General features: G+C 42.5%; 1 protein-coding gene across 1 annotated transcript in view; it reads right to left on the reverse strand.

The window, feature by feature from the left end:
- LOC127625386 (gamma-aminobutyric acid receptor subunit beta-2-like) overlaps positions 1-23,046 on the reverse strand; it is a 215,103-nt gene extending 192,057 nt beyond the window's left edge. Inside the window, 3 exon segments of the mRNA XM_052100660.1 lie at positions 22,071-22,138; positions 22,602-22,693; positions 22,904-23,046. Of these exon segments, the coding sequence (XP_051956620.1) occupies positions 22,071-22,138; positions 22,602-22,693; positions 22,904-22,986 (243 nt within the window). The 5' untranslated portion in view covers positions 22,987-23,046.
- Between the last annotated feature and the right edge of the window lie 286 nt (positions 23,047-23,332).

Consider the following 23,332-nt stretch of genomic DNA (forward strand, 5'->3'; position numbering starts at 1 on the left):
CAAAGGTTCGAGTTGTGAAGAGCACACAAGTCCACACGTGAGCCCAGAGTGCCACAGAAGCATCACAAAAAGACATGGTTGCTTCAGAAATGTTGTTTTTCATCTCACATTTGCTTTTTATGATACTACCTCCCTACCCTAAACCTAACCGATAATGTCATAAAAAGCTAAGAAAAAAAGTATTGTTGATTTAAATCTTGATAGAAAATTAACCTTAAGCTCATCTCTTCAGGAGAACATTTCACTCACTTTAAGCGCCACACAGTGGAGAAAGTAAATAATGTTGTTGGTTTTATAAATTGTTTTTTGTTTTGTTTTTTGAGGTTTGCTACCAAACCTTACAGTTGAGCAGATAAATTTCATATTTAATATTTACTCATATTTTTAATTATCATCATTTTCATTGCTAGTTATTATTATAATTAATAGTTGCCTAACAACAACAATAATAATTCAGCAAATAGGAAATAAAAATGAATAGATATGATATAAATATGAAGGCAATTGTAGAAATAAAAAACATTTACACATTTCATTACAAAAGCCTTTTGTTTTAATATATATAGTTGTAATGTGAATGATCATATCTGACTTCATAACTGTCCAATCTGTAGAAGTAGCAGATGTTTAGAATAAAGTTTAGGACTAAATCACATTCAGTCGGGCGGTCACATACGGTCAAGTCGCACAAATATTTCAACAATATCAGAAGCTCAAATCATATCCGAAATTCTGCCTCTGCAGATGGTCAGAACTTCACATTGCCGCCATGTGACACTCTGCCGTTTGTCAATCTGTCATTTGTCGGATGCAGTGAAAAGTTGGCTTCAGTCCAGTAAGACGAAATAATATTATCTGCAAGTACTTTTCAAGATTAAATAAAATGTTAAGGAGTAAAAAGTTTTTTTTTTTTTCTTTTGAAATGTAATTAAGAAAAGTACAAATCCCAAAAAATAATACTTAAGTATAATACTTTTATTTTTTAATCAATTACTTTACACCCCTGGTCAAGTACATTGGCATTTCCTAAAGGAAAGAACAGTGTTAAATTTTGATGTAAATGGAAGCGGAGCGTAGCTCTAGCTGGAAGACCAGCAGGTGCACATCATCACATCATTAGCTGGGTAACTCCTAGCCAATCGCATGTAAGCCATTGCTTTATAAGTCCGCTCACAATCTATCACATTGCTTTTTCGGTGTGCTAACACTGCAACCTCCACCTCCCCACCACCACCAGTTGAGCCCTGTCCAGCAGGGGGGTAGGCTCCTTGCCCCTGACTCCTATCTCCGGCAGGACATGATGGTTCCGGGTACAACTCCCTTGGACTGCCGGACGGTGCCTACACCAAAGAGAGAGACATCACCTCCCGTTTTACATCTATCAAATAAATGGCATCTCAAACTTCACTCAAGCCTGCGTGTCTTCCCGATAGAAGTTAAGTTAATGCTGCATCAGAGCAGCTATGCCATTGTCCTGACACATGATATGTGTCTTGTTTTCTGCCAGCTGTGTATGAGAATCAAAACAAAACAAGACAACATATTTGTAGTATAAAGCATCAATAAATGGATAAATACAGTATATGCAAGACAGGAAAGGCCAGTACAAATTCAGAATGCAATTGGATTTAAAATTTTGAACATTCTATTAATGTCAGTGGGATATTTAAAAATGTTCATCTTATTTCATACAAATTATACAACGTTTACTCAAAAAAACAATAGATAGCACAATTATCTACAAGACAAGGTTTGAATGGAGTCAATGTGTTAAACAGTTTGTGCTGAATTAAATGCAGAACTTTAATAATTATCATTACGGATTTAGAACAAACACGATCAAGAATGTTTGTTTGAATGAGCCACTCAAAAGCAACTGGATTTCATGGACTTCAAGATGGAAAAATCCAGTAATCAGTTTGATTTTCTATTTCAGAAAATCAAAATCTATACATATTAGAAATCCCCAACCTCATTTCTGGGAAATCGAACCCATGACCATTGCAGGAGTATGAAGAGAATTGAAAGCTTCCTACTTTGAAGTTCCTACAGTCAGTGCTGTCCATTACAGCACAGAATAATATATCTTCATCAGCAGTTCTCCAGTAAACAACCATCTTATTCTAATTAAAAACAAAAAAATGTAACATATGGAGTTCCCACCCTCCCTGATTTTGTACGTTAGAGGGGCAAACGTGCCCCTTATCTCAAGCATATTGAAACAGCAGCACAGCACAGCTGGGTCAACAGGATGCACAAAAAACCAGCACATGCTTCCGTTAGAGCAGATATGCCACTTATCCTAAACATAACCCATTTCATGCTCGCAAATGATCATGTAGCTCAATCAAACTAGACAGAGGTCACCAAAATGGCATGACACAGGATTTGTGGCTCATTATATCATCAATCTAGCAATTTATTGTCAGTATTCCTGCACAAAAATACAACATTTCAAAAGCAGGGGATTACTGTGTTTCCATATTTTAGGATTTAGACTAAAAATATAGTGGCGTTTATGGCCTGATGAGGTTCACTTGCTGTTCTTTGTCTTCTATATGTAGAAAATGTTTTATTGGGGAAAATACTTTGATAAAACTTTACAATAAGGTCCCATTCATTAACATTAGTTCATGTTTTAGGTATTATGAACAATTAACAATATATTTTTACAGCATATATTCATCTTTGCTAATGTTAGTTAATAAAAATACAATTGTTCATTGTTAGTTCATAGTGCATTATCTAATGTTATCAAGTACAACTTTTGGTTAAAAAAAATGTATTAGTATCTATTGAAATTAGCATTAATGAAGATTCCCCTTCTGTCGCTGTCTCCACGTTGTGTCGGAGAAGCGACACTAGGGGTCTCTCTTGAGCGCCGATATTCACCTCTGACCTATTGAAAAGGGCCAATGAGAGTTGGCAGTCAGTATTTGCATACCCCGCCCCTGCATACGTGTATTTAAGCAGGGCAAATACGGTAGTTTAGTCAGAAAATTTCTTCGGAGCCGATGGTCTGTCTGCAGTTGCAAGTTGCTGCAAGTTACACACCACTAAACGTTCCTGTTTCCTCTGACGATCTGCATGCTGTTGGATTTGACGGCGCACAACAGCGGCTTTTCTCCTACTTTGCACGGCGTGCATTGTTGCCCCTGAGCGCTTCGACAGCACAGACACACACACACACACACTGTGTATTAAAAGAGTAAATTTCCCTGAAAGAGCAAATTTCTCTAAAAGAGCAAACACAGCGTCGTTGAACGTCCTTTTCAGGACGCGTCTTTTTCAAGATGCCCTTCCGCCCCTGTGTCATTCCTGGATGCGGTAGAAGCCTCTCTGCTTCAGATGGCCACAGGCGCTGTCTCGTGTGTTTGGGCCGCGATCACACTGAGGCGGCATTTGTGGATGGTTCATGTTCTCACTACGAGAACATGACCATGACCACGTTGCGGTCGCGGCTTGCTTTCAACAGAAAGCAAGCCACCCCAGCTGCACCCCGCATTGCTCCTTCTTCCCACGGGATTGAGGACGATGCGGTTGGTGCTGGGGGCGATTTGGGGGCGGCAGCGGGTGCGGTTTCGCCGGGTAGCCCCCCGCGAACCTCCCGTTCCCCGACACGCTCGCTGGTCCCCGTCCAAGCTCGCGGCGATAGCGGCTCGCCTCACGGCCTGGCCGTCTATCCTCCCGAGCCCGAAGCAGATGAGCTCGCCGCTGCATCGGAGAGTGCGGTGTCTGGTGCCGAGGACTCCCCTGGACTGCCGCCTTCGGGCCAGCAGGCCCAGGCTGAGGCCGACGCTCAGATGTCCGACATGCTTTCCCGGGCCGCCGTGAGCATGGGGCTGGATTGGAACCCTCCATCGTCCCCACAGCCTTCACGGTTGGATGACTGGTTCCTGGGGGCAGCGCGCCGTTCGCGGCCTCGCATCCCCCCGGTCCCGTTTTTCCCGGAGGTGCATGATGAGCTGACGTCTACGTGGAGAGCCCCGCTCTCCGCTCGTCTAGGTGCCCGCTCCACTCTCTCCACCCTCGATGGCGGAGAGCGCCACGGACACGGCGCGATTCCCCAGGTCGATAGGGCAGTTGCGCACCATCTATGCCCCGGTAGCCCTACCTCCTGGCGTGGTCGCCCTGTACTCCCATCCAAGCCCTGTAGGAAAACATCCTCGCTCAACGCGAGGGCCTACAGTGCGGCTGGACGCGCTGCCTCCGCCCTGCATGCAATGGCCCTCCTGCAAGTCCACCAGGCCAAAGCGCTCAGAAAGATGCACGGGGTGGACCTGATCCTGATGTGCTGCAGGAACTGCGCTCAGCGACCGACCTCGCCCTGAGAGCGACGAAGGCCACAGCGCAGGCACTCGGACAGACGATGGCCACCCTAGTGGTCCAGGAACGCCATCTTTGGCTCAATCTGGTCGAGATGCGTGAGGCTGATAAGAACCGCTTCCTGGACACACCTGTCTCCCAGATTGGCCTTTTCGGCGACACCGTCGAGGACTTCGCCCAACAGTTCTCCGCTGAACACCTGCTGCTACGGGCCCTGCCCCGTCTGCCCGCCGAGGGCGTCCCCCTGCGAAGAAACCAGCTCCTGCTCCGCCTCAACCCGGGCCCAGCTCTCAGCCCCAGCGTCGAGCACCCCGCAGGCGGTGCATGCCCCCTGTCTCACGAACCCCCTCTAGGACACGGAAGGCTCCCAAGCGTTCCTGAGACAGCCGACCCAGAGCCGAAGATGTTAGCTCCGGAGGTGGTAAGACCGCTCCGTCGCCCGGTGGAGGGCCGGGAGGAGAATCCTTTGTTTTTTCATTTGCCGACCCAGAGCCGAAGACGTTAGCTCCGGAGGTGGTACCCACATTCTCAATAAAAGAGCTATTTCCTTTGCCTCTGGGTCACCTGGCCCGCAAATGCCATTCTCACGGCAATCTGCTTTCAGATCACGACTGTCCCGGTGCACCGGACGCGGCGATCCTGCCTTCCGCCTGCCCACGACTGTCCCCCGGCTGGCCGGTTCAGACGAGTCCAGAGGACGCCAGCATCGGACCTCCTCCTCAGTCACGAACCCGCCCCCTGCCGGGTGCGCGGAGCAAGGTAAGTGCTTTGAGTCTATTCTCAGCACCTCAGCCTCAGGCCGCAACGAAGCCGCCCGACGCTGCATTACCTGTTCCGCCCCGCTGCGAGGCCCCGCCGGGTACGTCCAAAATACTCGTCCCTTTGGTGCCCCTAGCGCAGAGCTGGGAAGCGTGGCTTTCGCTTCCCAACGCATCACGCTGGCTGCACCGGACCATTCGACTCGGTTACGCAATTCAGTTTGCCCGGCTCCCGCCCCCTTCAGGGGCGTCCGCTTTTCCGCAGTACACGGCGAGCATGCCAGTTTCCAGAGCACGGAAATCGTGACCCTCTTAGCCAAGGGCGCGGTAGAGCCCGTCCCTCCAACCGGTGGCGGCGTACGCTCCCGCCACATGTCACAACTCGCCCGCCGTCTCCTCCTATGGAGCCAGCAGCGACTCAAGTCACTGCGTTCCACTCACATCCCCGGCAAGCTCAACGTCGTAGCGGATGCGCTATCACGACAACGCCTGCCCGGCGGGGAGTGGAGGCTTCACCCCCAGTCGGTCCAGCTGATTTGGGAATGGTTTGGCAAGGCCCAGGTAGACCTGTTTGCCTCCCAGGAAACCTCCCACTGCCCGCTCTGGTACGCCCTAACAGATGCTCGCCTCAGGACAGACGCGCTGGCACACAGCTGGCCCTTGGGGCTGCACAAGTACGCATTTCCCCCAGTGAGCCTTCTTGCACCGGTGCTGTGCAAGGTCAGGGAGGACGAGGAGCAAGTCACGTTAGTGGCCCCCTACTGGCCCACTCGGACTTGGTTCTCGGAACTCAGGCTCCTCGAGACAGCTCCTCCCTGGCGAATTCCCCTGAGAAAGGACCTCCTCTCTCAGGGACGGGGCACGCTCTGGCACCCGCGCCCAGACCTCTGGAACCTCCACGTCTGGTCCCTGGACGGGATGCGGAAGAGCTAGCCGGCTTACCGGCGACCGTCGTGAATACAATCAACCAAGCCAGAGCCCTCTCTACCAGGCACCTTTACGCCCTAAAGTGGCGCCTGTTTGAAGATTGGTGTTCTTCCCGAACTGAAGACCCGCAGAGATGCGCGATCAAGTCAGTGCTCCTGTTCCTACAGGAGAGGCTGGACAGGAGGCTGTCCCCGTCCACCCTCAAGGTGCATGTTGCCGCCATTGCCGCCCACCACGATCCTGTAAACGGCAAGTCTTTGGGAAAGCACAACCTGATCCTCAGGTTCCTGAGAGGCGCCCGGAGGTTGAATCCCTCCCGGCCAGGCCTAGTTCCCTCCTGGGATCTCTCGGTAGTCCTGGCAGGACTCCAGAGACCTCCCTTCGAGCCGCTTGAATCAATTGGACTCAGGGCCCTCTCTCTTAAAACGGCCCTGCTGATCGCGCTCGCCTCTATCAAGAGGTTCGGGGACCTGCAAGCGTTCTCTGTCAGCGACACTTGCCTAGAGTTCGGTCCGGCACATACGTCTGTGATCCTAAGACCGCGACCGGGTTATTTGCCCAAGGTTCCTACCACACCCTTCCGAGATCAGGTAGTGAACCTGCAAGCGCTGCCCTGGGAGGAGGCAGACCCAGCCCTTTTGTTGCTATGTCCAGTGCGCGCCCTGCGCATTTACCTGGACCGCACACAGAGCACCAGACGCTCTGAGCAGCTCTTTGTCTGCTTTGGGGGACGGCAGAAAGGGAATGCCGTCTCCAAACAGAGGCTTTCCCACTGTGTTGTCGACGCCATCACACTGGCTTATCACACCCAAGCCGTGCCCCTACCCTTGCGGGTCCGAGCTCACTCAACAAGGGGTGTTGCGTCCTCGTGGGCACTGGCCAAGGGCACCTCCCTAGCAGACATCTGTAGAGCCGCGGGTTGGGCAACACCCAACACCTTCGTGAGGTTTTACAACCTCCGCGTCGAGCCGGTTGCGTCTCGTGTTTTGTCAGGTCCGAGCCCGTAGAACTCGGTAACACAAAGGCCGACCGGCCGGGTGGATCGCTTGCGCCCAGCGCCCTTTTCCTGACGTCAAGGTAAAGTAGTGCGCCTTCTTCCCAGGGCGCCCCACTCCGAGTCGGGACCCTGGTCGATTCCTCCCCAGCCCTCCGGGTCCCCGGTTCAGCGGAGGAACTTGCCGACCCAAGCCACTGCGGGTACCCTGATGGCTACCCTGTACTGGTATAGGTGCTCCACAGTTAAGGCCTCCTGCTCGGGCTCCCCCTGTGTGTAATTCCACGGTTCTGTCCCCTTACGAGCGGACCCCCGTGTCTCCCTTAGGCAGTTACAGCTGCCCCGGTCACCGTGCTGTAGCAACTCCCCCCTTTCGAGGCTGGATCTACCACCGCACCATACTTTCCACACGAGCCCTAAGACGGCCGTGTGACATGTCTACCACTTTTCCTCCCCAAGAAAAAGGGCAGGTGTGGTCTCCGCAGGGTCTGGGTAAGACCCCCTTCCCTATATGCGTGTAAGGGCCCCGGCCGTGATTGCTCTATGCGAGAAACATAGAGAGAAAAGAGGCCCAGCCAGGCTGGCCCGTTCCCATGTTGGCAAACATCGCCTTGTTCCCCTCCTAGGGTAACTAGAAGGATTCCGATGTTCTTATGGGGCATTGGGGAAGGGTACATGCAGCCAGGTACAGACGATGCACGGCACTGGATGAAATCCCTGCCGGCCTCTGTATCGGCGGTTCACGTACACGGTTCAGCGCATGGCAAGATTGGAATGGGTCCCCTAGTGTCGCTTCTCCGACACAACGTGGAGAGAGCGACAGAAGGGGAACGTTTGGTTACGTATGTAACCTCCGTTCCCCGAGGGAGGGAATGACACGTTGTGTCTTTCCTCCGCCATGTCGCTGAACCGAGCCACTGTTGTGGCCGGACCATTTCCGGCTCCTCAGAAAAATCCTGACTAAACTTCCGTATTTGCCCCGCTTAAATACCCGTGATCGCGGGGCGGGTATGCAAATACTGACTGCCAACTCTCATTGTCCCTTTTCAATAGGTCAGAGGTGAATATCGGCACTCAAGAGAGACCCCTAGTGTCGCTTCTCCGACACAACGTGTCGTTCCCTCCCTCGGGGAACGGAGGTTACATACGTAACCAAACGTTAAAAAAAAAACCTTTGATGTTAGTTCATGTTAGCTAATGTTGTTAACTAATGTCAACTAATAAAACCTTATTGTAAAGTGTGACCAATACTTTAAAGTTAATATGAAATTACTTTTGCAACCTATTTTATTTCAATTGTATCACATATTTTAGAGAGAAACAGAATAGTCCACGATTGGGAACTGCTTAGACAATGAAAAGTGGGGGTTTTATACAAAAATAGAAGACTGATTGTGAAGGAGTACTAGAGGGTCACACCACTGGAAATCACTTTGAGGAGGCTTTTTGACTGGGATGTGGAGGCTGAAGGTTAAGTTCACCCTCCAGAACATCTCCACGTAAACAAGTACACACATACACACAATAAAGAACTTTCACTATTGTCATTTGGGACAACATGAATATTTTTTGTTCGGTTAACTGAAACTAGGAAGATGATTTTTTGTTTCCAGCATGGCATTCGGCAGGGAGAGTAAATGTTCAAATTAAGTGTAATTTTATATTTCTTTATTATTTTATTTGCAAAATGAATATAAAGGGGGATACTGGTTAGTTTTCAATGTTTTGGTATGTTGATATTTAGAAGAATTTCTGTTATGTTTTGTGGGTTACAATCATGGTAATAGAGGCGTTTGAGGTTTGGTTGAGGACCAATACCTTTGAAATATTCAAAATGTTTCTTAATTCATTGAGCAATTGCTGTGCTGACCATAGCATAGTGACCAAGTTGCACTCAGGAATGCTTCCCACCATCATGCATTTAGCATGCTAACATTTACTGTCACTTGCTAGCACATAACTATTAGAGTTTAATTTGAGCTATTCTGACATGTACAATTATATTGTGTTTACGACAGCCTTTTGGAGCTTGTAGAAATCATGTCAAATAAAATGGGAGAGTCAACCAGCTGGAGGAATACATGGAGGACAAAACATACACCAAACTCTGGGATCAAAATACTAGGTAGGTAAACAAACTGGTAAGTATTGAAGTGGCTAAGGAGTCCATAGTTTTTAGGGTGTACATAGACGAGAACAGAAAGTGACTGAGTGTGAGAGCGGGGTTTTATGCAGTCGATGATTAGAGTACTGATGATGTGCAGGTGCGTGTAATCAACTCATGGGAGAGTGAGCACTGTGTGGAGTGAGGGAGAGGGAGCAGAGTGTGGTGTGAGAGAGGGAGTCCGGTGGATCTGTGACAGTAAACCCCACAAAGATGGAGGAGGGCAGGAGGACACAGATGATGGGAGGATTCAGGAGAAATTGGCGGAAAATCCGGTGGCCAGGGAGGAGTCTGTGGATGATCAGGAGACCAGGGATGTGACCAATGGGCAAGGACTGGGTCAGGAGGCTTGGGAGATGGCCATAGTGTAGGGATAGGATCAGGAGGCCTAGGAGGTGGCCACAGAGAATGGACAGGGTCAGGAGGCCAGGGAGATGGCCAATGACAAGGGACAGGTTCAGGAGGCCTGGGAGGCAGCCACAGAGTAGGGACAGGGTCAGGAGGCCTGGGAGGTGGCCACAGAGAAGGGACAGGGTCAGGAGGCCTGGGAAGCGCCACAGAGCAAGGACAGGGTCAGGAGGCCTGGGAGGCGGCCACAGAGCAGAAACAGTGCCAGGAGGTTTGGGAGGCAGCTCTAGGAAGGGAACAGGGTCTGGCGGTTTGGCCGCTGGAGGTGTAAACTTAGATGGCAGTTCTGTTAAGTATTTAAGTTCAAATTATATGGTCCATGTAAATCCATGATAGAATCAAGTTCAGCCAAAGAGTTATTTTTTGGAGTGAATCCCAACCGTAGTTTCTGGTTTGAGTCAACTGTTGCAAGAAACTCCTTATGTTAAGAAAATTCTTAATTCACTTACAATTACAACTAAGTGTTTTCTTAACTTATAGGTTTTATTGGCCTTAACCCTCTGGGGTCGACGGACGCGTTGGTGCATCCTTCTGGATTTTTTCATCATTACAGCAGAAACAACTTCTGGGGCATACAGATAAGTGTAAGACATCATTAGAGACTATAAAGGGTCTACTTTTATTTGTGTACACTCACAATAACAACAAAACCTTGTGCTTTTGTAAAATAAAGAAACTAAAAAGGGTGAGCTTTCAGCAGTCTCTGTGTTCCCAAGCATATTTCTGAAACATGTCACAAAAATTTACTGAAACTCTGCGAATACATATCACACAATATTCATTAAACAAATGTCTATAGAAAGCTTAAAATGTCTACTTTCAAATAAACCAATTAAAATTTAAAACAAATATTCTCCTGCAATATAATCTGTATGAAACAAAGCGATGTACAGTTTCCCCTGGCCCAGCTAATTATCCCTAATGCGATCACACCTACGGGCAGAGGACACTATTCATCCAGTTATTGAGGCGAACAATGCAAATGGTAATCGCCCCTGACTGTGCCTTAAAAAAATCAAGTTAATTTACTTTTCTGTGCATTTGGAAGATGCACGATACACAGGCGAGGAAGCTCCTGGATAGTGACGAAGAGTTAACATTTTTCTCAGAAGTAGATGAAGTCTCCGATGAACATTTGTATTTTGAAGAGTGAATTGATCCAGCCAAGGATACAAGTAAGGGAAACTCTGAAATCTATCTGGATACAAGTGATGAGTAAGTCATATAGTTTAAGTCATATAGTTTTACATACATTAAATTACATGCTATTTTATATAAACATGTACATATTTACTTACCAGACTTGCCAGCCAGGATTCAGATTATTGAAATTTGAAATATAATAAGCTCATAATAAGCAAGTTTTAGTTACATTTAAATGTTGTTTTGGCTAAAGCAGGTATTTAAATTGTATGCAGTATGATATAAATATGATATGTAATATGATATAAAAATAATATGAATGTTTAGATTATATTTTAACTAATGTTTATAATGCCTCATTATCATCAACATAGCTTGTGCTTGCAAATATGTGTTCAGGTTAAATGAGTAAAATGCACTTTAAATATGCCCATATTAGAAAATCAGCATACTATAATGTTTTCTGAAGGATCATGTGACACAAAAGACTACAGTAATGATATTTAAAATTCAGCTTTGATCACAAATTACATTTGACAATATATTCAAATAGAAAACTGTTCTTTGAAATTGTAAAAAAGAGTTCTGTTTTTACTGTATTTTGGATAAAATAAATGCAGCCTTGGGGAGCAGAAGAGACTTCTTCTAAAACATTTAAAAGGTAGTGAAGGTCTAACATTTTTAAGTAAAGTCTTTATGTAAAGAAAATGTATAGTCAGATTTCTTTTAACTTAAAACTTGATATTGATCATTAAGTCTTCTTACATTCATTCTCTTTCTGTCACATTCCTCATTGATAGGCCCAGGGGAGGAGTCTTTGTCTCCTCAGGTGTGAATCACATCAATATTCATATTAATTCACGCATACTTGCATATGATCTTTCTAACACTAACAGTGTCTTACAAAAGTTAAATGACTATATTGTTTTGTAAGAATGATTGATCAAGAAGGTTTTCACATCATTTTGTATCAAAAACGACTAGGTTACAGATGTAACCTCCATTTCCTGAAGGAGGGAATGAGACGTTGTGTCGAAGAAGCGACACTAGGGGTCTCTCTTTAGGGCCTTTTGCATTTCTGATCTTTGAGAAAAGGCCAATTACAAATTGGCAGACAGAATTTGCCGACAATGAGGTTAAGCCGCAACAGTGGCTCGTTCAGCAGCGTGGCCAGGAGGACACACCGTCTCGTTCCCTCCATCAGGGAACGGAGGTTACATCCGTAACCTAGACGTTCCCCGTCTGTCGCTCACATCGACGTTGTGTCGAAGAAGTGACACTAGGGGTCTGTAAAGGGATCCATGGAAAGGAGGAGGCAAGAACCGTCTTGATGATATAAATAATAGTTTTAATGATAAACTTAAAAGACAACATAAACACCACATGACGGACACGTCCGTTAACGTTCTCTCTCTGGTTCATTTCATTTTCACTGTGAGACAACAGTGAATTTATTTAGAAAACGGAAAAAGCGACCAGCTTCCCTTCTCAATCGTTTTCTATCAACGTTGACTACCTCCCGCATTTCTCTCGATCACCTGACCCGAGAAACAACACAGAGACGTGTCTTCTCGCTGACAATCGTAAGACATAGGACCGAATCCAGATCGTTTTCTCCTGACCGCTCAATGCAACAGGAATTCAACAGACAACCCTGCTGAAATCATACAGCATTTCACAAGTAAGGCTTGATATCTGGGCAGATTTAGTTTAGAAACTGTGACTTTTCTTACAAAGCTAAATCATATATTTGATCGCTGAATGTTTGATGTTTTGTTCACATTTGTATGTTAAATACGATCGCTGAACATTTAATGTTTTGTTTACAACTGTACATTTAACTATGATCGCTGATTGCTGTGTTGATTTATGAGATCGTCATTTTTGGGGAAATGTTATTTTATTTGAGTGATCTGAATTAACGATTCAATCGTGTTGTTACCAGCGTGTATCCTCTGTTAAATTGTATGAACCCCTGTTTGTTCACTCTCTCTCTCTCTCTCACACACACACACTGAAATTCACAGAGCGAGCAGCACCGCTGTTTATGTATGAATCAGGCTGGTGTTTTTCAAATTCTCCCGCCTGTTTCGTTCAGTTCCTCTGTGTGTCTGCTCATTGTCACCCACAAGTGGACTCTATTGTTATTTGATATTATGCTGTTAGTTGTAGTGCTTTAAAACTAAACCAACAATAGCAGTAACCGATTTTTTAATGCACTGTTGAACTGTGCACAATAACACCCAGAATATGTTTTAAGAAATTACATAGTCAATTTTGTTTTCAAGCTGAATTCAATAATTTTTTCTTGATCTTAAGGATCATAAGGGGGCACTGGTAAAATAACAGAGCATTCAAGGTCATGGTAAGAACAAAGATTGCATTGAAGGCAGAAAGAAACACATTTCTGCAGTTCAAACATCAAACTGTGCATAGCATCAAAATCTGCCTCAAAGCTGTAACACTATTCATTAGCACTTGGGCTCACTTTCACCCCTTTGTTTACATGCACCCAAGGCACTGTGAAGGGCATGACCTTCCCTACAATCACACCCATGATGGCCTCCAAAAACAAAATAGTGCAATTTTGCAATACATTGTCAGACAGTCATATCGCCTACGGCTTCATCTACCCTTTATTCCCTCTCTGGCCAGCTCTACTGTACCATCTAAGACCTACTGTGGCCAATGCAGAAGACCATGTGACCGTATACCTGGACAGGATTTAATGTGTTAGAATTAATATAAGGTTTGTAGGCAGGAAGGTAGATAGAAGGCAGAGCACCTTTTGGCTTAAGTGCAGCTCCGGTGAAGTGATTCAGAGCTAGCCTCATATAAGTTCATAAATAATTTAACCCTTTCAAGCCTGAGCCCAAATTTCCGATAATTGCATTCTGTGCCAGAATATGATATTCACATACAAATTCATATTATATTCATATTCATATAACATTACACACCTGAACTGTATACCATATTGAAGAGAAGAACTAGGGCTTTCAAATTATATAATATATTTTATTATTATTTAAGGCATCCTTTATCAATAAGATTTCACACAGCAATTTTTACAAAAATTTTCTCCGGCCACCATACTTCATCAGACAACTGCATTTTCAACCATTTTATTTACAAGCTAGAGGGAAACTTAGAGTGTATGAAATATACATCATTTTGTGGTCAATGTAGAATAGCTGACAGATTAGAAATATAATCTATTGTTTAAAAGTTATGACCATTCTAGTGATTAGTGGGAAAACAGAATAAAACAAACATTTAGAATGTTAATATACATTTCACATGACCACTCCTCAAATACTCAATTTTAGTACTTGTAATAATAAATTGAGATTGCATCATAACATTTATATTTCAGTCCTTAAATTTCAGTGTTCAATAAAACACACACTTTATTTAATTTGGACATTAGAATTACACACAAATTACACAGCAAAACATAAAAAAATCTAACTTTCGACCTAAAGAGGGCAGGAACAGAATATATATAAATTCATAAATACTCAACAACTGCTATACCCATGGAGAGAAGAGGGGGAGGACGACAACACCAGTAAACACAGCCCAAACAAGGCCTCTTTGCGAAATTGGTAACAATTGAGTGCCAAGACTGAAAACAGTTCCTATAGCAAACCAAAGTTTTTGCTATTACATTCCGGCACGCAACAAGCTACCATAGTTTTATTTTCAGTCCTACTTTTTCAATAGCATAGCCAACATCTCTTAGAGGACTCTTCCAATTTAGGGACATGGGCTGTGTGGAGTGATGACGAAGGAGGGACTACATTCTTAGTGTATGCAAAGGGAAACTTGTGTGAATATTGATATCTCCCTGCTGACAAGCCAGGTTTTCTCTGAAATCTATCTGGATTAAGTTCATCGGTCTACGCTCATCACCTGGTGCTGCATGAATGTGTTGCCATTCTTTAAACAATATGAAACTATTGACGACGGCAATGTCTATGAAGTGGAGTTTTTTTGTAGGACATCGTAAAATTTTATAATTTGGTCTGACCTATCAGCAACACCCATGTTTTTTGACAGTGGGCTGGAGGGCTGCTTCTTATGTCCAGTCGCCATAATTTTTTACAAACCTATTAATTTCAGTTGAGGCATTCGCATTGTGGAAATTGGAGAGGCATGTAACTGCACAAGTGTCCTTCCACTGAATTACAAGTATATTCCCCTCAATCCTGCACCAACTCATATCCCCACAAGCTGTCTTGCGTTCCCATCTTTTGATGTCTTTAAATTCTGCAGGAAACAGTTTAAGATTCACCCTGCATGTCCCACAGGCATAAGTGCCCATTTCTAGCAACTTAACTATATGAGCTGGGGACGTGTAAAAGTTGTCAAACCAAACATTGTGGCCCTGGTTTTTGAATGGCTGCCATAACGATTCAAATACTTTGGTGGCACGCCCATCATGACTACCTGTGTACACATTAAAGTCGAGAGTATACCCTGAGTCTGATGTTGCAATTACCCATAATTTAAAACCCCACCAAGTAGACTTGCCCTTCGTGTATTGTTTAAATCCTGACTGAGCTTTAGACTTAGATTTTGGTTAGTCTGAAAGAGCTGCTGGCATTTTTATTTGGATAACGCAACTTCCTAAGTTGATCATGATTATCCTCTGTGGTAGGGTCTACAATATGTAGAGCTGCTAAAAGAGCCTTGTAGTGGTCACACAACATAAATCCCCTCGCCAATGAGCCCTGAAGTGACTTGGTTCCCCAATGATGATGGGAATCAGGGAGAATTGAAAGCCCCATGTAAATGAGCAACCCAAGAAATTAATTGGGGGTCACCTTCATCCAAGCTCCTTGGTAGCTGGAATATGACAGACAGTTTAGGATGAGCTCCCACCCTGATGGTTTGTAAAGCTGCATATCTCAGCAACTACAGCCAGAGTAAAAAACAGCATGAAAAAGTTAATTTCATATTGGAGGTTGACCGCACAGCCTAATGCACGCTACTTAAGTCAAAACAGAATAAATGGCTAGGCTTAAATGGGAGAGGTTTTGGTGCCTGTGAATCGATGTCAGAGTATGAGGGATAAGAAACAGATTCAGGGATGCATTTATGTTTTCTAGCTGACTTGGGTGCTGTGCGAGAATGGCTAGCCATACCCAAAATAATAAGAGTAACAGTGTTAGTGTTACTGTGAGTATCAGTCATATGGGAAATAGAAACAAACAATACATACACATTCATATATACCCAGTTGATGGTCTTGGCTGGGGATCAGGTTCCATCTCATCCTCCATCTTCTTGTTGTCCGGGTCTTCCTGCAGTGGTTCCTGGTTCAGAAGATCATCCTCCTGTGTGCTCATGCCCTCAAACGCAGGGAGCCATAGTGTCTATCCATCTCTACAAAAGAAAAGAAGTACACAATTGGTAGCCAACAGTGTGTTCTTCACAAATACATTCACTGAATAGTCACCAAATGCTTGCAGACTAACCAGAATGTTCAACTGCAGACAGCCCTCTCACACTTTCCTTGTGAACAGGAAGCTACACACAATCTAAAATTATGTCTGTGTGATGGATGGGTTAGGCTATCTGCTAAATTATTAAAGATATCTACCATTTTTTTATTACATGGGAAAATCAACAAGCTGGTCAACTTATCTAACTAGCAGGCCAGTTTCTAGGCAGGTCTGAACAGCTTAAAAAATAAATAAAATAAATGTCTAAACACCGTAAAAAAATAAAAGCTTCTTTGAGGCTCTCTGCTTCACATTACTACAGGTGGATTTTTCACAAGTGACAAAATTGGCAAAAAAGTTATTGATATTTAGATAAAAATGTACATAGTATTGTTAGTTATTGTTTATTTAGCAAGTTTCACAGAAACTGCCAAAAGAAAAAAGTTTATATAAAAAAAAAGAGGCTCGCCGATGACGGTCACCTTTTTTTTTCCAGAAAAAAACTAGCTAGTGCTACTACAAATAAATGCTTCTTAACTAAAAAGGTTTGACTATCTTCCACAAGTGACAAAATTGGCCAGAAATGACATATTATTGCTAGCTAATTTTCACAGAAATGTGCTTAAAAATAGAGGCTAGCTGCCTGTCCGATGAACGACGACAGTCGTGTCATTTTTTCCAGAAATAACTAGCGTTACTCGAAAAATAAATGCTTCCTAACTAAATCGTTTTTAATAGACAATATTGACCACACATGTTAAATAACTTGTCTTACCTTGAAAGATCGCCTTAGTTTTCAATTTGAAGCAGTAATCCAACACTGAAGGTAATTTCCTGGGATATCCTCTGTCTCTGCCCAGGCAAATGGAGGAGGACGATGAAGATGATGCATTTATTATTCATGCCCAGTTACACCTTAACCAATAATATGTGCTTTTAGCTTATATTGTCATGAGTATCTGGCAGAAATAAAATCGGTGATTGGACGGTGAAAATACTGAGACAGGAACCATGGGAATAATTGTTCCCAAATTTGAACGCTCCAGCTGAAAATGTTTAATAATGCAATGGAACCCAGTCCTGAGAGCTCTATGAGAAAAAGGGATAGCTTCATTTCGAGAAAATGTTTGCTCTTCTACAAGATCTATGAAATGGAATATGTAGATTTCGAACCTCAGGTTCCAACTTTTAAGAGTCAATCCATTCACATTCAATGACTCTAAGGGGAGTAAACTAAAGAAGAGAAGATCACAAGTTCTCCAAACAGAAGTAACATTTCCTCTAAGACTGCTGATGGTCATGAATGTTGCATTGTAATGCAGCCAGAAGGAAGCAAATTTAATATTGCAAGAGTCAAACTGGATGTAAACTATCATAAATATCTCTCCTCTAAGGTTAACACTTTGCTTATATCCTCTTGTAAGTCAACTAGATCCGCCTTAAAAGTTCATGAAACATTATGTTTTAGTTCAATTCATATCACAGTTTATTTTGTTTTTTAAATGACAGGAAAAGTGGGTGTGGTCAGCAGTGTATTGGAGGGAAGAAGGAGGGAGAGGACTCATCAACTGTCTGATTCACGTATCTTTATATTCCTAATGTAGTATCAAAAGAGCATCACAAACAGCATCAAAGATTCTCACAATTGCACATTTCACAATTCTGAACAAAATGCACAAACATATTATACACTGTTTTGTAAGCTCACAATACATTCAGAGAAACACTGGACATTTTACACTCACCGAGGACTTTATTAGGTACACCAGTACACCTAGGTCTACTTATTCGTGTGATTATCTAATCAGCCAATCGTGTGGCAGCAGTGCAATGCATTAAATTATGCAGATTTGGTCATGAGATGTTCACATCAACCATCAAAATGAGGAAAATAATTTGATCACAGTGATTTCGACCGTGGCATGATTGTTGGTGTCAGATGGGCTGGTTTGAGTATTTCTGTAACTGCTGATCTCCTGGGATTTTCACACACAACAGTCTCTAGAATTTACTCAGAATGGTGCCAAAAACAAAAAACATCCAGTGAATGACAGTTCTGCGGACAGATATGCTTTGTTGATGAGAGAGGTCAACATAGAATGACCAGACGGTTCAAGATGACAGAAAGGCTACGGTAACACAGATAACTGCTCTGTACAATTGTAGTGAGCAGAATTGCATCTCAGAATGCACAACATGTCGAACCTTGAGGCAAAAAAAAAGACCATGGCGGGTACTTCATTAGGACCATATTGTTCTTAATAAAATTCTCAGTGAGTGTATATTAGGTGAAATTTTCCCAGTTAGTCCAATTATACGGATGCAGTTTTCAATTATTTTAGAAGAAAATAAGTAGAATTCATCATGATGTTATTTTTACATTCCAAAGGTTGTAGTAGGCTGCAAGTTGTGTGAATGACTAACCAATTAATTTGATTGATTTACACAATAATTGAATACTGTAATTTCACATAATATGACAATCTCACCTAAAGTAAGTCAGCCTATCCATTTGCTGCCTACTACAACCTTTAGAATCTGAAATTGGAACGAATGGTGAATTGTGAATGGTGAATTTCTGTGATTCTTTTTATTTATTTATTTATTTATTTATTATTGAACACTGTGTATGTACTGCATATCTGTAATTAAATGTGTTAATAAATAAATTTATTTAATGAACAAATTAAATTGATTCACAAATATAAGTAGGTTAAAATTACACTCATACCAGTGACGTTGACTCAATGTTAATTTTAAACCCGGACAACAAAAACAGTGCAAAAATCCCTAAATCAACAATTTTTCTTCTAAAATTACAATTAAAATGAACAGATACTAACATTGTCTTCTATGATGTGCAATGTGAAAATGGAATACCTACAGAAAATGTAGTTTAGCATTTTTAGACAAATACACACCAGTTGGAACCCTGAAGCTCACTGCAATACTGCAAGGGTTGCTTATTTATGGCTTGTTGCCAGAGTTGTAATGCCTTGCAAACTGAATAAACTCATTTGGAAGTTATTCTCTATGTAGTGTGATTAGATAATCCTTGTAAAAAATACATTGGAATGAATTTGGACAGTGCATTTCACAGCAAAATTCAGAGTGCCTATTACTCAAGACTACGTTAATTACAACCTTTCAGAATAGGTTTTAAGAATGCATACCTTGTGGTGGGAAATCCAAAACATGAGAATGCACTTCGGTCCATGCTTCAGGATGGTAGAAAAAGCGCCCATCACATGCAAAGGCCACACCTTCTCATGATACATCTCTACTTTATATCTGGAGACATTCTCTCATTATTAATTTCAAAGCTGGATAATAAAAATACCAATTCCTATTCCCAGATTCCTAAATAACAACAACGCTTGCATTTTTCATTTTAAGATTAACGTTTCCATTGTCTTCTATCTTGGGTAACACAGTGTTAGTATTTGATTACCCTTTAAACACCTGACAAATAGTACGTATCTGTTTAATTTTATGTTTAATAATGTTTAATGAAAGGAGTGTTAGTTGGTACTTAATACATTTACAATTAATGATGAGATTTTCATGAAAAAAATGCTGTGAGTAATCCAAAGGTAATTAGACTGCCTAAAAGTGTACTCAAAAGATCATGTTTCTTATTACCGTTTAAGTCGTATAATTTGTAATTAGTACAAGAGTACACTTAAGAAGTAATCTACCCAGCACTGGAAGCCACACTGATAAAAAAAGGTGTATCATGACCATGCACGCCTATGACACAATATGAAAAACATTACAAAATGCACAAATATTTAGGGTACAATGGGACTACCCAAAGCAAAAGGCCATTTTTCCTTCCAAAACTCCAAGACTGATCCAAGACGTTATTGTGTACAGCAACAAAAAGGTTGTTTTTGAGGAAATTAGATCTGTATGTAATGTAACAGAATGTTACAGATGCACTGTATGTAGCTAATCAGAATCCCTGAAATTAGTGCATATATTGTGAGACAAAAGATTTTTGACTTTAAGTTTTGTTCAAGGTGATTAAATCAATACATTTCCAGTAGCTATCAAATATGTGAAAAATATGAAAGGTTGAAGGTTCTAAAGCCATGAAAAGGCTAATTGTGGCCAAAACACTGAAAGGTTGGCAAATGAGGAAGATGCATGCACAATACCTGTAGTACAACAAACTGTTTTACATAATTGTAAGAGCATAGATTGGTTGAGGAGTATGTGCAAAATGGCCCCACAGTGATTGCTCCAATGGCAATGGCGATTTGTTTGTGAAATATGCCTGTTATTGTAGCTCTGAGACCTACTGCACATTGTAGCCTACAGTACAAAAACCGAATAACACAAGAGTTCTTCAAAATACTTGAGAGGTTGTGAAATTCCAACAGTGATTAAACAAGCTGAAAACTGCTTCAACCTTTGCTTAATGTTCTATCACTACTGCCCCTTTATTAGACCTTTTCCTCAAGCGGTCCCTATAGCTACCTTTATATTACAACAAGTTTTAACAAAACAACATTATTTTACAATTGTATTATTATTATGTTTTAATGGACTTAAACTTTTGATCAGAAAAAAATTATTTAAGTGAGGCCTCTAGCCCTGATGGCCCCTATGAGATCATGAGTTTTCATCAAACCCTAGCTTTACGGATTAGGAGGGATGTTTATAAATAGTCATTGAAGATTAAACAATAAAAATTAAAAAAATTAAAAAATCAATAGTTCTCTTAAACAAAAGCAAAGGATTATTATGTCTCATTCATCCTTGGCAGATGTATGGAATGGTAGCCATTATTAAAAGATTAAATGATACGAACTGCAAGCATGACCAACTCCATTTTTTCCCATTATGATGATTGGCTGACGCATTGCTTCAAGTGCCAAAACCCAATATTCCCAATTGCCACAGGGAGGTGCATTACGTCAGGGTTCATCGTGTTTTGGAAACTCGCTCCAGCTATTTATCCAGTGCAAAAGAAATGTTTATTCCAGATGACTGCGTGCAAGATCTGAGCCAGGAAAATGTGAGTGTGGAAGAGTGCAGGGCAGTGATCTGTGTATTTGTGCTTCCGTGGCCCAGTAATGAGATCATTTAAGCTTCCGGACACACACACAAAGGCACTGTATGCTCATAATCACCCCGTTTTGCCTAAGATGTCTTGACTCTACTAATGCATACACATTTCAGTCCATTCACATTTCAAATGCTTCACGAGTCGTATTAACATATTATCTGTCTAGAGTGGGGGAAAAGAAATCAATAGGTGCAACTAATAGTGGAAATATCTCATCTCTTCCAGGAACTGCAGCAACACAAACAGTCTCCAAATGCTGCTAAGAGTACAAATAACCCAAAATACAATGCAGGTCTGTATGAAATCAGAAAGAATATCCTGCTAATACTCAGTTTGTTGTAAATAGCACCTCACTTGACCAGATAGCAACCACAATGTTTGATGTTGTCCTCCAAAACCATCAGTAGGGGATGCTCTTGTATCTAAAGAAGAAGAAAAAAAATCCCTACCCCAATAACAATCCCAAGGATTGAAAGTGTATACATTTCCAAGTCAAATATGTTCTTGTAGGCTTCCACTCGTTTTGTTTGCTCTAAGAAATTGTATGAACGATGTTGCCACAGAAACCACATTAAACCTCTCCTGACATATAAACATTTCTACATGTCAGTACAAAAGGTGAAGTCGAAAAAAAGAATTTAGGTGCATGCAATATTTGATGGACAGTGTAGTAAAAGCCTATTGAAATATGGTTGTCTGATGAATAGCTTATGTAAACTACAACTGTTTTATGGGGGTAAGGGGTTAAAGGAGACTGTGCAATACACACTACACTACACTACAGTACACACACTCACAAAACTGGACAGGATGATAACAGACTTACCATATTCACTTCTGACACCATGTCTATGCTGGCTATATCTATATTCATCCCTACTCCCACTGGAGGACCTAAAAAAACAAACCATATCATGCCAATGACATTAAAGCTCAATTTTTTGTTTAATATGAAATACACACAAGACAATATTTTCTCAAAGTCAGCCTCATAACATCCAGGATAAAAAGTCAAACCAAAACCTGACCATCCACCCTGTAAACACGCAAATCAGAACAAATGAACCATCAAATTCAGGGATTACTGGATAAAATATGCACAATTATAGATGTTTTCATTCTGTTCTACAACTTTTCGAAGCTTCCCTAATGGCAAAATCGCGGCTGTTGCGATCGTTTTAAACCAAGTGACACCAGGTGCCCGAATCGTGTCCAAAAACATGCTTGTGTACGTATTACTGTGCGTACCTCTTTGTGAACGATCGGCGATGGTTTTACAGAACGAAAGTTAAGAGGTGATGTTAAAAGGCTGACACGAGCAACCTAATTAAAGACCGAAGGTTTTTCGTGCATTTACCTCCAAAATCTGGCCTCAAGCGAATGTCATATCCTTTCAATAGTCTATCAACGGTTTCTTTCACGAGTGACATATTGCTTGGATCATTGACACTGCGTAAAGAGGAAAAGATACACTGTTAGATTCAGATGTGTCTTTCAAGATCAGTTTAGTTGTGTGTGTGTGTGTGTGTGTGTGTGTGTGTGTGTGTGTGTGTGTGTGTGTGTGTGTGTGTGTGTGTGTGTGTGTGCGTGTGTGTGTGCGTGTGTGTGTGGACTATAGACACCCAGATGAAGTGAGGAGAGCGTTTGGATCGGACTTACCTTTGCGCGCACACCACGGCCACAATCACGGGAAACGTCCAGACGCGCATGAAGCTAATTTTTCTTATTCTTAAGATCGTCATAATTGTATCTGTTTCCTGGTTTCCGTGAAGACAGAGGAGATCCAACTTAGAGTGAGCTGTGCAGTAATTCCACTGTGGTGCGCATGCGCACAATCTCCAGCGCAGCATCGAGGAGCGGTGTGGTGCTGATGTTGCTGGAAGCCCACTTTTCCCAACCAGAGGAGAAATGTTCAAGGAAAAACTAGGAAAACAAGATAGGATAAGATATATGGTAGTGTAAGTGTAGCATACCAAAAAATAATAAAATAAAATAAAAATAAAAATAAAACAGCCAAGAGCGCTTTTTAAAGCGTTTTCAAGATCTTATTTCCCTCAGTTCCGTCTTGAAATTCACGCAAGTGGTTTG

The sequence above is a fragment of the Xyrauchen texanus genome, chromosome 31, assembly GCF_025860055.1.
Source record: "Xyrauchen texanus isolate HMW12.3.18 chromosome 31, RBS_HiC_50CHRs, whole genome shotgun sequence".
In the NCBI taxonomy this organism is placed as follows: domain Eukaryota; kingdom Metazoa; phylum Chordata; class Actinopteri; order Cypriniformes; family Catostomidae; genus Xyrauchen; species Xyrauchen texanus.